Source organism: Natrix helvetica (genome assembly GCF_964273705.1).
Source record: "Natrix helvetica genome assembly, chromosome: 2".
In the NCBI taxonomy this organism is placed as follows: domain Eukaryota; kingdom Metazoa; phylum Chordata; class Lepidosauria; order Squamata; family Natricidae; genus Natrix; species Natrix helvetica.
Genome location: NC_138552.1, coordinates 111,441,190 through 111,457,237, shown reverse-complemented (window position 1 = coordinate 111,457,237; position 16,048 = coordinate 111,441,190). Strand labels below are relative to the sequence as shown.

The following is a 16,048-nucleotide window of genomic DNA, read 5'->3' as shown; positions in this document are numbered from 1 at the left end:
TATGCCTCTGAGCCCAAAGCTGGCAGGGCAAGATGGCACACTTCCGTTGTCTTCATGAACTGTGAAACCTGACTCCACCTTTAAAACTCAGGCTTCCGGTCTTTGTCTCCGTGTCACCCAGAAGAATCTCTTGTGGATTGCTATTTCCTGAACCCTCTGGAGAGAAAATCTTTCTCTATTGCTAGACTGACTAAAGAAACTCCCACCTGCTTGGATCTTCTGCCTCCTGGACTCATCTGCCTGCTCTACTTCTCCAGCTGTCCAGTCTCTACACTGACTGATCTCTCTGTTTTATAAACTATGTCTCCAAAAAGACCACCACCTGGAAAACCTGGCTTTGCTACCTCTGCACCGACATCTGCAACATCCAGTCCTGCCACACAGTCAAAGATTACAGAACTGATGCAACCTAAGAGCTACGTTCCCTCTAAGGTGCGCGGCTGTGCTAGCGCGCAGGTGGCAAGAAAACACCGCGCAGCAGTTGTCAACTGCCGCGCAGTGATTTCTATTGCCACAGGCTTTGGAAGCTGGGGAGGTCCTTTGCAGGCAGCTAGAACGGGCTGCCTGCAAAGGACTTCCCCAGACTTGCTTTGAGGAGCACGGGGCGACTGAGGCTAGTTGTGAAGCCCCAAAGCCCCCACCGCCACCGGAAGAACTGCTGCCACCTCCTCCTCCTCCTCCTCTAACAGGCAGCACTGCCGGATTTGCTGCCCGGCGCTGCGGCTGAGATGAAGCCGGCAAAGCTCCAGCCGGCATCTCCGTACGTGGCAGCGGTGCCTCCCCTCTGCTCGGAGCACCTGAGCTCAGCGCTGGGTTATCCCTGCCTGCCCCCCCCTCCTCCTCCGCCGTGCTTTTGAAGAGCCATGAGGCTGCGGGAGACAGTAGGAAGGCGGGGAGGGAGCAGGGGGAAAAAAAGCCTCATGGTTCTTCAAAAGCACGGAGGAGGAGGAGCGGGCACGGGTTACCCAGCGCTGAGCTCAGGAGCAAATCTGGTGGTGCTGTTGGAGGAGGAGGAGGTAGCAGCAGTTATTCTGGTGGCTACTCGTCGGCAACTTCAGCAGCAGCCCTGCCCACAATGAAGAAAGCAGAGATGGAGCAGATCCACGCAGATGACGTCGCTGCAACATGACTGGAGGAGGAATTCTGGGAGTTGAAGTCCACAAGTGTTAAAGCTGTCAGGTTTGAAGAGCTCTGCATTTTTTTTCTAGGGGTGGAAGGGTCTTGTAACTTGACAGCTTTAAGACTTCCATGCTTCAAATGCCAGAGTTCCTGAGCCAACAGGACTGGAGGAGAAATTCTGGGAGTTGAAGTCCACAAATCTTAAAGCTGTCAGGTTTGAAGACCCCTGGGGGTTTTTTTCCCTAAAGGGTTAGGGGTGCAAGGGTCTTGTAACTTGACAGCTTTAAGAGTTGCGTGCTTCAAATGCCAGAGTTTCTGAGCCAACATTTTGGTTGCTAAGCAGGAGCGTTGTTAAGTGATACTGATATTATATAACACTTTGAATTAAGCAGGTACCTTGAAGAAACATAACTTTGAGTTTCAAATAATACTGATCTCGTTGTTGTCTTAGGTGACATCTGTGAAAAAAATTCGGGTGCTCAGGCATGAAAATGTGCCGCTCAAACACTATACTTTTCTGCTCACATCGAAAAAAAATTAGAGGGAACATTGCCTAAGAGTACAGAGATGGATTTGCAACAAATGCTTCAGCAACTCATACAGGGCCAGGAAGAAATTAAGAAACAATTAAAGGAAATGAAGGAAGAAATTAAAGAGAATCAAGTCCAAATTTATAAGAACTCACAGAGACTGGACCTTGTGGAGGGTGGGGTGTTGGAGGCGAGGGGGGGGGTAGAGGCTCTGCAGAAGGGTAACAAAGAACTTGATATCCAACAAATGAAAACAGAGTTTGAGAGAATGTCCTTTTATCTTAGATTTCAAAATGTTATAGAAGCAGATGGGGAAAATATAAGGGACATTATGACTAATATCTTAGCTGAATACATACACAAAGATAAACAACAGATGGAATGGGAGATAGACCTGGTCTATAGAGTGAATTCAGCATATGCCAGAACACACAATGTACCCAGGGAGGTCCATATTAAATTCCTTAGGAAAAGCACAAGAGACATAATTCTGGGTGTACAAAGGGGGCAAGCATTGACATATCATGACAGGGAGATAACCATCTTGAAGCAGATCCCAAAAAAAATTAGGGAGAAAAGGAAAAATTATTCGCAATTGGTGAATAAATTATACCAGAAAGGGGTGTGGTTTAGATGGTTGATGCCTGAAGGGATGCTGATATTCTGGGAGGAGACAAGAATCAGAATCAATACACCCATAGAGGCTCAGGCCTTTATGGAAAAAAATAAAGCAAACCTAGAAAAAACAGAAGACTCTTCAACGGTCACACAGGACACGGGAGGGGCCGGAGCTCTGCCAGCGGGGGGAGAAGGGGCAACACCAAGAAAGCTCAGATCACAAAAATGAATAAGAAAACCACATTGTTATAAACAGACCGAAAGTAATAATGAAATTATATCTAGACTATATATCATAATATATAAGCTGATTGAATTTTTTTTTTAGAATTAATATGCTGATTTTATATCATCATGTATTAATGTTTTATACTTAGATGTATCTTATGAGTTTGGAGGGAGGGGGCGTCTGCCACACTTGCAACTGCCAAAATTTGTACACCATTCCACCTACCCTTTTCCTTATAAATGTTTTAAAAAACCAATAAAATTTTCTAAAAAAAAAAAAAAGTTGTGTGGACAATGAGCCAACTACCAAACAAGGCTACAGGTATTGATACCTTCCTGCAGAATTGCTGAAGCTTCTGGCATCCACAACCATCACAAACATCTGCCAAAAATGTGGGAAACAAACACTTGGCTACATGAATGGAAATGTTCATTGTATTGCTAAAAAGGGCAACTCCAAGGATTGCTCCTATTACCATGCTATTGTCTTCGTCCCTCACACTAACAAGATTCTCCTTAAGATCATGCAACAATGTCAACCATCAAAAGGGAATTACCAGATGTCTAAGCCCCAGAAGGCACCATGGTCCTAGTGATCACATTGCAAATCTATGCTGGATCATGGAAAAATCTTAAGAACATTGAAAGTGCATCTGCTTTATTGACTACAAGAAAGCTTATCATTGTGTCAATTATGGCAAGCTGTGAAGAGCTGTGGAGACCTGGGAACGCAAACCCATCTAGTCAAGTTGATGCAGTTGCTGCACAACATGATATGGAGACACTGATTGGTTCAAGAAAGAGAAAAGAATTGTGGCAACACTGCATTCTTTCACGTTACACAACCTACATGTCAAAGTGATCATCAGGAAACAAGAAGCTGAAGAATCATAAATTGGAGTAAAAACTGAAAGAAGGACCATCAACAATATTCAATATGCTGATGACACAATTCTCCTGTCAGAAACCAAAGGCTTGAAACATCTGATCAAAAGAATGAATGAAAGCAACAAATATGGCCTCTTCCTGAACAACAAACAACAACAGCAACAAACTCATGATCACTGTGAGGAATGGAATTGTCAAAATAACAATGACAATTAAGAGACAGAATGTGTGCAAGAATTCACTTTCCTAGGATCACAGATTTATCAAAGCAGTTAATGCAGTCCAGAAATGAAACATCAAATCACATTGAGTTGCATTGCAATGATGAGATGAATTGCATATGGAAAAGAATGATATTAGTCTGATAAACAAATGCAGATTAGTATTCATTATTGTGTTTCCCATAGCTACCCACGATTGGAAAAAAAGGAGAAAAGGAGGAAAATTGGCTTGTTTGAGCTGTGGAGCTGGAGAAGACTCCTGCATATTCTTTGTACAGCGAAGATGATAAACAAGCAAGTACTGGAGCATATAAAACCAGAAATATTGCATTCACAAAATTTTGCCTTATTTGTTTCAGTCAGAACATGCAATCAAACTCACTGGAAAAGTTATGTTCAGAATGGTCCATGGTAAAATGCAACAAGGCCCCTAAAACTTGGTGGATAGACATTACCAAAGTGTAAACCCTGAAATGAACCTGACTGAGGGCATCTTGGTGGTTTCAGGGTTGCCATATGACAGAGGGAGGGGGGGAATAGTTAGACAGGGTTTGTAGCCAAAACAATAAAGCTTTCCTGTGGGAATCAAGGACATTCACACAGGTGGCTGGCCAAAGGAGGAGTGAAGTAACCAAGTAACCAGCCAGCAACTGGATTGGACTGCGTGAAAGGGGACACTTTTATTTTTTAATTACCTGAGAGCTGTGGGAACTTTAGAGTCAGCTTTCACCAGTTGTACCAATATGATGTTTCCAATAAACTGTTCTTTGAGGAACTTGCCTGCTTCCAAGTTCTCCTGTCTATGGGTACATTACTTGGAACCAGTGACGTGCGGTGAGGTTTATGACTGGTGAGGCACTGACACAGTGCTGGGTTTCAAATATTTTTAGACTTGTGGACTTCAACTCCCAGAATTCCACAGCCAGGCATGCTCAGTTCCAATTTAAAGGGACAGCATTTGTTTTTCTCCTTTGCTCCTTTTTTCTTTTTCTTTTTCTTCTCCTTCCCCTCCTTCCTCCCTCTCTCCCTTCCTCCCCCTCTCTCAAACACACACACACACACACACACACACACACACACACACACAGAAGTTGGATTGGATTATCTCTCCTACCCCTTCCCTCTCTCACTCACTCTCAAACAAACCCTCACACACACAAAAGTTGGATTGGATATCTTTTCCAGTGGCTTGAAAGCAGCTCCTCTGCCATCCCCCCCATTCCCCTGCTGCCTTTCCCAAACACCTCCACCATTGCAAATGCAGCCTGCTGTCTGGGTGGGAAATGCCTGGAACACAATAAAGCCCACCCACCACCTCCTGCTGGCAGGCTGGGGTGAGAGGAGAGGCAGAGAAGCCGGAGGGGAGCCGAGCCGAGCCTTCCAAAAGAAAGAGGCTGGGGGGAAGTGTGTGTACTACAGCATGGCTCTTTGCCTGGCTTCCTGCCTCCTACTGTGGTCTCCTCAGTGCTCGCTTGTGCTCTCCCTCCCCAAGTGTAGTTTGATTGCAGGTGGAGCCACGTTGCCTTTTCAAACTTGTAATCAGTGAAGCTGGGCTAGATTTTTATATAGTTTTATCCAGCTGTGTGTGTGTGAGAGAGAAATGAATGGGGGCCTGGGGAGGAAGTCACTACACTTGGGGAGGGAGAGCTCCAGTGAGGTTAAGCAGAGTCATCCATGGTGAGGCAGCAACTAGCTCAGCTTTTTCCTTTTCCTTTTTTTTTTAATGATGAGAGTGGTGAGGCTGTGCCTCACTTGCCTCACCTGACTGCACGTCACTGCTTGGAACGCTGACAGAAAGTTGATAATATCAACCAGAGCAACTGAACTAAAACAACTGAAAGAAGCCATACAAGATTGGAAAATGTGGGAAGAACTGTCCATAGAATTGCTGAGTTCTGGACAGATTTTGAAAGGATAACAACTTCGTCACAGTACTATCAGGGACTTAACAAGAACAGATGATAGCATATTCTCAGTTTCTAACAACTTGCAGTCAGGGATCCTGTAGCTCACTCAGAAACCCAACCAATAGGCCTCATACTCTTCAATATAGCATTCACGCAAATGTACATATATCTTTATTCCTCTAATGTGCAAAATAATACATTGCAGTGCATCTAAGGTGTTAATTCCTCCCAATTCACAGTCCTGCAGTAACTGGAGATGGGGGGAGATGGGGGGAGATGGGATAGGCAAATAATGCCCAGAGTTTATGCCAACAACAGGGTCAACCAAGGCATGAAGCTCACTTTAGCTGCTCTGCTAAAGCAAGCAGACCTCTATATTGGGCAGCAGCAATAAAAAGATGTTGGAGGATTTGGGAATGAATGATCCTTTTAATGACAATGGCAAAGGCATCATTTCACCCTGCATGGGAGAAGGAAGGCAAAAGGACTTTTAATTGCATTTTAACCTCCTCCAAACTGTACATATTTAATTTTTTATTGTATTTTTGTGATATTCTATATGGACTGTATGTACACCGCCCCGAGTCCCTTCTGGGAGAGGGGGCGGTCTAGAAGCACAAATAAATTGAAATTGAAATTGAAAAGTAAATACTCTTGTATTTTACCAAGAAAACCACATGGAAAGAGAATAGAAATGATTAACCTCGTAGTATCACATGATGGGCCCCTCAGGATGCACGATAATTAACATAAGGAAGAGCTAAGGATCTTTCACAGTACTAATGTTATTTAAGATATGGCTAGATTAAAGCCTGGGTTGCTGATTTTGCAAGAAAAGAAAATCCAAAGCTGTAAAGACATAATTACAGTGGGAAGATGAGATATTAAAAGCAGGAACACAGAAAAGCTCTACACAGTGAAAAATTGAATGAACTGACTATAATTGGCATTTTAGGCATCAGTAAATTGAAATGGGCAAGAACTGGGCACTTTTACTTAGAAGATCATGTTGTTGTTTTTTCTCAAAGCATACAGAAAGAACAATACTCGGGATAAGCAATGATTGAATAATATCAATTAAGCTTCCCAGACAATTCCTTAATATAAAATTATCCAGGTTTATGCTTCAAACATTGATGCAGTTGGAAATATTAAGAGGAAAATGTAGTTGCCTTGTATGGCTTAGGGAAATCAAAATGAAGAATGACTTAACAATTTCTGTCAATTCGATGATTTCTTCATTACTAAAATAGTCTTCCAACAACCAAAATAACATCTATTGTATATACATACTTAGATGTCTCCAAGTGAAATTACAGAAATCAAAATGATTATTGATGCAAGCAGATAGAACACAGGTATAGTAGAAATATACAGCAGCTGATTCAGGAACAGATCATGCTCATGTATAAATTCTAAATTAAAGTAATATGGAAAAAGAAAGCCAACCAGTTTCCACAATACAGTCTTGACACCCACCATTTTCAAAGAACATGAGGAATCCTTTTGCAGTCATAAACTTTATCAATAACTGGAGGAACTATGGGATTTATTTATAAGATTTATATAGCCATCTATCTCACACAAGTGACTATGGATGGCAAATAACACACACACACACACACACACACTTCATGATATATAGCCTCCAATCCCAAGGTTCAAAAGAAATCAAAGAATGTGTTAAAGATGAATGTGAAGAGAGACAGATGAAGATGAAGAAAAGCAAAAAGCAAAATGAATGTTAGAACATTGGAAATTTCTAAAAGCCAAAGCTAAACAGGAGAAATATCTCACAAAAGAATTTAATAAAGAATTGCAGAGAGCTGTTAAAAGAGACAAGAAGCAATCAAATGATTTCTATAAAGACAGTGAAAATGGAAACAGACAAGAAAAACAAGGCAAGTTTTCCAAAAGATCTGAGAGAGCGACCACCACAATAGAGGACAGATGTTGGATCTGGCTTTTGTATTGGGACTGTGGTGAATCCTCCATCTGGATATGGAGGAAATTAGTATCAGTCCCTCGTCACACTCAGAACACTTTCTGAGTACCAGGGAATTTTTCATGGCCACAAATGCCCCATTGCAGGGAAGTTGGGCTATTCAGTCAGTTCACTCCAGGCACCTCTTTGATTCCATAAAGAGCTTGATTTTTCCCCAAAAAAGCTCGTCACAAAATATGATCATACAGTGGTCATTGCTGAATGATCTATATGGACTAGGTGCACTAACACTTTTACAAAAGCATTATCTGTGTAATGGAAATTATTTTGGGCTGTGCATATGGATGGTTTTTTTGTGTTCAAATGTTTAGAAAGTTAATATTTTCTAATTAGCTTACAAAACTGGGAATTAGACATACAAATGCCTGAACAAATAAAATATTAATGGTTAAGTAACTGGCTTTCAGCAACCACTTTAAAAGCAAAAGTCAAAATATCAGATATGAGATTATTCATTTCTGAAATAAATCAGAAAAAGTAATCCAACTAATAATAAAAATGCTTTGTCTTACTTCATAAAATAAAGGTGTTTCTTTTTCTTTGACCTTCTTTGCTTTTACATCTACAACTTCCATGATCTAGAAAGAAAAGGGAAGCAAATGTAACATAATGAACTTTCTGGTTTCACATGCTCATTTTTTTTGCACATTCTGTAATTTATTCAAAAACTATTCCAAGTTATCGCCACATACATAATGACTTGAAAAATGTATTTCGTAATGATGCTGCACATTCTGAAGCATTATTTTCAATGAACCACACAATCTTAATGAAATTAGAATGAAATTCTACTTTCTTTTTCTTTTTTTAAAATACTTATTAGAGATTTTAACAATAGTAAAAAATAATATAAATTGAAATAAAAAAGTAAAATTACTAAAAAAGGAGAAAAGAGAATAAGAACACAATATTTCAATATTAAGTTAAATATTTCAAAACTGTTATGTATCTTGGTTCATTTCAAACTTTCGTGGACTAAATTCTTATCTACTTTTTGCCATTTATATTTTATCTTTAAATCCTTATATTGTTAATTAATTTTTCTATTCTGTTTGTTTGTTTGTTTGTTTGTTTGTTTGTTTGTTTGGATTTATATGCCGCCCTTCTCCAAAAGGACTCAGGGCAGCGTACAACATTAAAAAACACACATCCCAAAAGTTAAAAAAAAAATTAAATCCACATCCAAAAAAACAAACTGAATTTAAAAGACAATACATTTAAAATAAGTTAAAATTAACAGGCTTGCTGGAAAAGCCAACTTTTTAGGGCGCGTCGGAAGGACCGGAGGTCAGGGATTATGCGAAGCTCCGGGGGCAGCTCATTCCAGAGGGAAGGCGCTCCCAGAGAAGGCTCTCCCCCTGGGGGTCACCAGCCGACACTGTCTGGCCGACGGCACCCTGAGGAGGCCAACTCTGTGGGATCGTACTGGACGGTGGGAGGCTACTGGTGGCAGTAGGTGGTCTCGCAGGTACCCTGGGCCTAAGCCATGGAGTGCTTTAAAGGTCATAATTAATACCTTGAATCGCACCTGGAAAACAACTGGCAACCAGTGCAGGCCGCCTAAAAGGGGTGTAACATGGGAGCACCTAGGTACCCCCATGACAACCCACACGGCCGCATTCTGGACCAGCTGAAGCCTCCGGGTGCTCTTCAAGGGCAGCCCCATGTAGAGAGCATTGCAGTAGTCCAGGCAAGAAAGGACGAGGGCATGAGTGACTGTGCACAGAGCATCCTGATCCAGGAAGGGGCGCAACTGACGTACCAGGCAAAACTGGTAAAAGCCCCCCCCTGGTCACGGCCATCAGGTGTTCTTCTAAACTAAGCTTTGGAATGAAGGATCACTCAACAAGTCGTTTTTCAAATGTATTCCTTGGAAGAGCTCTTTTAAATTTAAAATTTTATTCCAAAATATTTTTTTCCAAAAGAAAATTCAATTTTAAAATGTGTTTTACCATATGTAGTGGGGATGGCTTGAGAAAGACTAGTCTATCGAAGAACATGTATACAAAAATAATTGTTTCTTGATTCCTAGTCAAAATCTTTTATGAATAATACTGAAGTTTGCAATACTATTCTCTAAGGTTCCTTTCACATATACAAAAAGAAAACCATGGTGTGCTTGATGTTTAAAATTACTCTGAATACGCTATCTCTGATAGTAATACATTGTTGCCTTTAGTTGCTATCAATGTAAGAGAAAATTGATAGTAATGGAAACTATAGTGTAATGGCTGTTTCAATATTCTTGAAAAATATAACTTTTTTATTGTGCTGATAAAAAAATAAACATATTTCAAGTGATGTTTATAAGAAACCAACAAGTACAAGGATTATATGCTTTTAAGAGACTGAGTTCAGGCTTGTCCTATTTGCAATAACACATGTAAACTTTGTGAAGACAGATGGATATACAGTATATTTGTGTCTAGGTATCTGGAAGGATATTGCCCTGCAGTTACATAATGTTATCAGCATTTTCATGCAATACAATGAAACTGTATAAAATTATGTGATAAGCACTTATGTAATCTTCAAATCTGATTTTTTTTCTCCTCCTATTGTCAACTGCAAGCATAGAAGAGCCTCTTCTAGGGCCAGTTCTCTTTGCTATATTCAGATCAAAAATATCTGGCAACAAATAGTGTTTCTCAGATATCACCCTGAATTATACGTAAAACTGCACCCTACTTTTAGAATCAGCTTTAATATAATCGCTCCACAATTGTAAATATAATACCTGTGCTAATAATTCTTCCCAGGAAACCACACTGAAGAGTTTCCTTTGTGGCACCTGCACAGCCAGAGTTAGTGCCTTTATGTGAAGTTCATCCTCAGGTCTGCTCCCAACAACAAAGGCAATACTGGGAATCCAATTTTCCTGATTCAAAAAAAAAACAACCCAGTGATTAAACCATTAAAAGTGCTGATAATGAGTTATAAAGCCCTACATGACATGAGATTGGATTATTTGATGGGCGCCTCTTCCCTATCCCATCTACCTGATCCATCAAGTCCATCAGAAAGTGCATACTGTGGGTCTTGTCCACAAATGAATATCATGCTAATGGGCCCAGAAGGAAAGCACCTTTCTACCATGGCACCAGCCCTCTGGAACACCATGTCTTCAGATTCAGACTGCCCCTGACCTTACTAGCCTTCCAGAAGGCCCTAAAGAACATGGCTTTATCATCTGGCCTGGGGATCCGGTAGTGGTGTTATGGGCACTGCAAAATGACTGTACTGTTAAAGATATTGATTGTCCTTTGCTCAGATTATGTTTTTAATGGTTTCAATAATTTTAATGTTTAAGTGGCATTTTGGTTATTTTGTATTTTTGTGTGTGTGATTTTAATTCTGTAAGCCGCATATGTAAGAGGGTAGCTACATAAATTGAAAAGGAAGAAAAGAAAGGAAAAGAAAAGAAAAGAAAAAAAGGCAGGCAGGCAGGCAGTATAAAGGCATCCCTTCTCCTTTATTTTATTTTTCCATGCTCAGAAATTAAATTTATTTATATGCAATTGCCCTCTACCACTAGATGGCAATATTATACTATATACTAAATCTACTAGCTCTTTCTAGTATTTATCCTAACCAAATATTATTCTATAATGTTATTTGGCAAGATACAGATATATTTGCACAAATAAATAAAACAAATTTAGATAAATATGCTTGTAGAAGTGATAAGCATTAATAATGTATATAATTGAGATCATGAAACTAAAGGACAAATGTAATACCAGCTGTGAAATGATAAATTATTAAATAATCACTAATGCATTGTTTATTTTGTTTGCTCTGTTATATTCTTTGTTTATAAGTAACTTCACTTTTGCTATATCAGACACAGTGAACTTTGAATCTGAAATGCTATGTATTAACAGCTATAATTTTAATTATATAAAATACCATACAGACATACCATATTATTGTTAATTTGGTTTATTTCTTATTTTCCATAAACAAAATAATAAAGTTACCTATTAGATGTACCACTTATTAAAAATGATCAGATATGTCTGAGTAATCTGTATTTAATGATAAGACTGAACCAGTTTGGATTACATACTACATAACTCAACACATGGCTACAAATATCCTGTGACTCCTCTATATCACCTAAAAGTTGCATCTATGGGATTCTCCTGGAGTGCAGAAAGGATAGACCATACATTCTGGCCTCATAAATTTGACACAAGTGTCAAGAACAAATGCATAAGCACACCAATAGTTACAGTTATTGGCTACAGTTACAGTTATAGTTATATGTATTATATAAGTGGATAGATAGCATCACCACCAGATGAATTTGTAACCAGCTGACAAACCATACTCAACGAGTCATCCTTAATGGTATTTCATCTACATGGAGGGAAGTAAGCAGTGAGATACCACAAAGTTTGGTCTTAGTCCAGTACTCTTCAATATCTTCATAAATGAGGGAATAAAGACCAAACTCATCAAATTTGCAGATGACACTAAACTGGCAGGAATAGCCTACACCCTAAATGATAGACTCAAGATCCAAATGGATCTCGACAGACTTGAACATTGGGCCCTATCTAACAAAATGAAATTCAACATAAAGAAAAGTAAAGTCTTACACTTAGGCAAGAAAAACCAAAAGGACACATATAAATTAGGTGAAATCTGGTTTAATAGCAGTAATTGTGAGAGGGAACTTGGAGACCTAGTGATCAATCAGTTAAATATGAATCAGCAGTATGCGGGGCAGCAAAAAAAGCCAATGCAATCCTAAATTGTTTTAACAGAGGGATTGAATCAAGATCATTTGAGGTAATAGTACCACTCTATAAAGCCTTAGTAAGGTCACACTAGAATACTGCATCCAGTTTTGGTTTCCACACTGTAAGAAAGATGTTGAGACTCCACCAAGAGTACAGAGAAGAGCAACAAAGATGATTAGGGGCCTGGAGGCTAAAACATATGAAGAACTGTTATAAGAACCGCGTATGGACAGTCAAGTGAAGAGAAGAACCGGGGTGATGTGATAGCGGCATTCTAATATTTGAGGGGCTGTCACAGAGAAGAGGGGGACAACCTATTTTCCAAAGCACCCAAAGTCCAGACAAGGAACAATGGATGGAAACTGATCAAGGAGAGATTGAACCTAGAAATAAAGAGAAAATTTCTGACATTGAGATCAGTTAACCTGCTTTATCACTGGAGGCTTTCAAGAAGAGACTGGACAACCACTTGTCAAAAATGATATGGGGCAGTGATGGCAAACCTTTTTGGCATCAAGTGTCCAAACCAGAAGGTGCACCTGTATGCGCACACCAGAACACTGACAACCACCTGTCTGGTGTGCATGTGCACCTCAGAAACCTGACAACCAGTTGGCTGAGCTGGGGTAACGGTGCGCATGCCCACAGAGAGGGCTCTGTGTGCCACCTCTGGCATGCATGCCATAGGTTGACCATCACAGGTATAGGGGCTCCTGCTTTGACTAGAAGACTTCCCAGGTACTGTCCTGTCCTGCCCTCCCCTGTCTTCCCTCCCCTCCTCTCCTCTACAAAGAAAATGGCCTAATACAGGTAGTCCTCAACTTACAATCACAATTGAGCCCAAAATTTATGTTGTTAAATGAGAGATTAGTTAGTGAATTTTGCCCCATTTTACAAGCTTTCTTACCCCAGTTGTTAAGTGAATCACTGAAGTTGTTAAGTTAGTGATATAGCTGTTAAGTGAATCTAGCTTGACTTTGCTTGTCAGAAGGTTGCAAAAAGTGATCACATGTCCCAGTGGTGGGATACAACCAATACGCCCCGGTATGGGCGTACTGGTGCCTCCTAGGAGCACCAGCTACTGTTCTGGTACGGTGCTCTGGAAGGCCCGCCAGCGCTCCTTACCTGTATTTGAGCTGTTCGGGGCTTTCGCGCATGCGCACGGAGTGTACAGCACCTGCGCAACACTCCGCCGAGCAACTGGAGCGTTGCAGATACATTGCAGAGTGTCGCGGGCAGTAAGTACACATGCGCATGCTGCACGTGTGTGCGTGCGTGCTGTGAGCGTTCATATGGTGGACGCCCGGCCCCATTGCACCGTACTGGTTGCAACGGGATCTGGAACCCCCCAATGACCTAGTTACCTGCGGGATCGCATCTCACCTCACACATCTCTACGACCTATTCGCTCCCACAGGGAGGGACTCCTCCAGGTGCCATCCGCCAAGCAGTGCCAACGGGTGGCACCTAGGAGTAGAGCCTTCTCTGTGATGGGCCCAACCCTCTGGAATGACCTCCCCCCCATATTAGAACTATTAACGACTTCCGCTCCTTCCGACAGAAGCTTAAGACCCACCTGTTCCAATTAGCTGGCTTAGCCGATTTATAGCTCCATCTTTCACCTCCTGGCAAACATCTTATTGTGGAATTTTTAAGGGAATTTTAATCTTATTTGTATTTTAATTAAATATGGTACAGTATATTTTCTACCTCCTCCGTCTATGTCTATGTTTATGTATATGTATTCTATTTTGATATGTATATGGTTTTTAATAATGACTGTACACCGCCCCGAGTCCTGCTTAGGAAAGGGCGCGGTTTATAAATAAAAGTTTGATTGATTGATTGATTGATATCCCCAGGACACTGCAACCTCATAAATATGAACCAGTTGCCAAGCATCTGAATTTTGATCATATGATCTCAGAGACACTACAAAGTGTGAAAAATGGTTGAGTCATTATATTCAAAGCTTTTGTAACTTTGAACGGTCACTAAATGAGCTGTTGTAGATCAAGGACTACCTGTATAGCTACTTACAATGTTCATGTCCATAACCTCCCTCTCTGCTTTCAAACCATGTAAGTTACTAATATACTCTACTTTAGTGAACTAATTCTCTTTCATTTTGAGAACTGTCAGCCTACAACACAGACTGAAGTACAATCCACATATCATAAAAAGGGAACTACATGGAAATTGTGATCAGCCCTTTAGGCTTGGAAGCTCAGCAAGGCTGGGTCTAGTTAGTTGACCAATAGAAAATCTCAGGCTAGGAGATGAAGTGGGAAAAACCATCCCCAAACAAGACAATGGCAAATTATTTCCCATTGACGCCAAGAAAAGTGCATAGATGTATCCACCAGGACTTGGATTTGATTGAAATATTTTTCTCTTAGGATACACCAGGTTCAAGGTGGCTTCATCTCCTGGTGGAGGGTTGTTGTCTTGAGTTGTAATTATATTACATTCACGATTTCTTGAGGGCAAACCCACAAGCGACGTTAGGAACCATGCTGCTAAGCAGAGAAAGACTCAAACCTCAAAGTAAGTCTGTTCCCAATCTGCTATGAGTATAGGACAGAGGTCTTCAAACTTGGCAACTTTAAGATTTGTGGACTTCAATTCCCAGCTCTGCTGGGAGAATTCTGGGAGTTGAAGTCCACAAGTCTTAAAGTTGCCAAGTTTGAAGATCCCTGGTATAGGACTTCCTTCCCCCTTCCTCCCTGCAAACACTGAAATCGACCACATCCCGCCAAACAGGTCCACCTTTTTTCCTGAGACAAGGACCAACGTGTGCCTCCCTCCACTGCCAACGCACCTCTTCCAAGCGGGCCGCCACAAGCCCCACTTCCCAGTTCTTGGCGCCTGCCCCTGGGGGACCAGCAGCCCCGCCACCAGGCCCGCTCTTGGGTCGCTTGGGAGCCATTGGAAAGAGTGGAACAGGACCGGTTGCCTTGGCAATCAGCTGCGAGGCCGTCTTCCTTGCGCAGGCGCGGGAACGCGCCTCCGCGCGGCTTCAGTCGCCAAGGCAACCGAGCAGCCTAACGTTTGCATATGGGCCTGTCTGCCTGGAAGGGGTCCCCTATTAGCAGCAGACCACGTTGGGGTGGGACGATTACTGATTTTTCCTGGCGATGGGCAACGCCTCAAGGCATGGATCCTAAAATAAGTACTGAAAATGAATCACCCGATGTCATGCATTATAAATATTTTTTTGGGGGGGGAGGGGAGGTGTTACAATATTTGTTTCCCTTTAGAATTACTACATTTTAAGCTTCTTACCGATTCTTTTCACATTTTTAAAGGCTCCAATGCATAAATCCTGCAGCCCCCTTTGAGATTTTAGCAATCTTTTTTCTTATTTTTATTTATCCATTTCCCCCCCTTAATCATACGTAGGGGCTTAATGTAGTAAGCACTTAATGTGTATTGTCGTCAAATATTTATTTGATGTCAGATTTATTTTAATGGGATCTGTTCAAAATGGGAGACACATCAAATCAGCATCTTCTGCCAGCTTGCAGTTTTCTCTGGAACGGGCATGATTGGGTCAGTCAGTGAGTTCAGGAAGCAATATGTGTCTTCTTGTGGCTTCTCAACTTTTTCCCAATTCTCCCACTTTTGGGGAGGATTTCGGGATTTTCAAGATTTGGGGGATGGGGGATTTCAATGTATAGGTAGTCCTTCACTTAAAACAGCTTGTATAGTGACTTCAAACTTACAGCAGCGCTGAAAAAAGTGACTTATGACCATTTTCACCCTTGCAACTGTTGTAGCATCC

General features: G+C 41.1%; 1 protein-coding gene across 2 annotated transcripts in view; it reads right to left on the bottom strand.

Moving 5' to 3' along the window:
- The window catches only part of SPAG17 (sperm associated antigen 17), a 123,324-nt gene extending 108,108 nt beyond the window's left edge, over window positions 1-15,216 (bottom strand). For both annotated transcript variants that reach the window (XM_081942135.1, XM_081942136.1), the window contains exons 1-3: window positions 15,086-15,216; window positions 10,254-10,394; window positions 8,029-8,094 (exon numbers count right to left, since the gene is read on the bottom strand). In XM_081942135.1, the coding sequence (XP_081798261.1) occupies window positions 8,029-8,094; window positions 10,254-10,394; window positions 15,086-15,193 (315 nt within the window). In that variant the 5' untranslated portion in view covers window positions 15,194-15,216. The remainder of the gene's footprint in view (window positions 1-8,028; window positions 8,095-10,253; window positions 10,395-15,085) is intronic.
- Window positions 15,217-16,048: the final 832 nt, after the last annotated feature.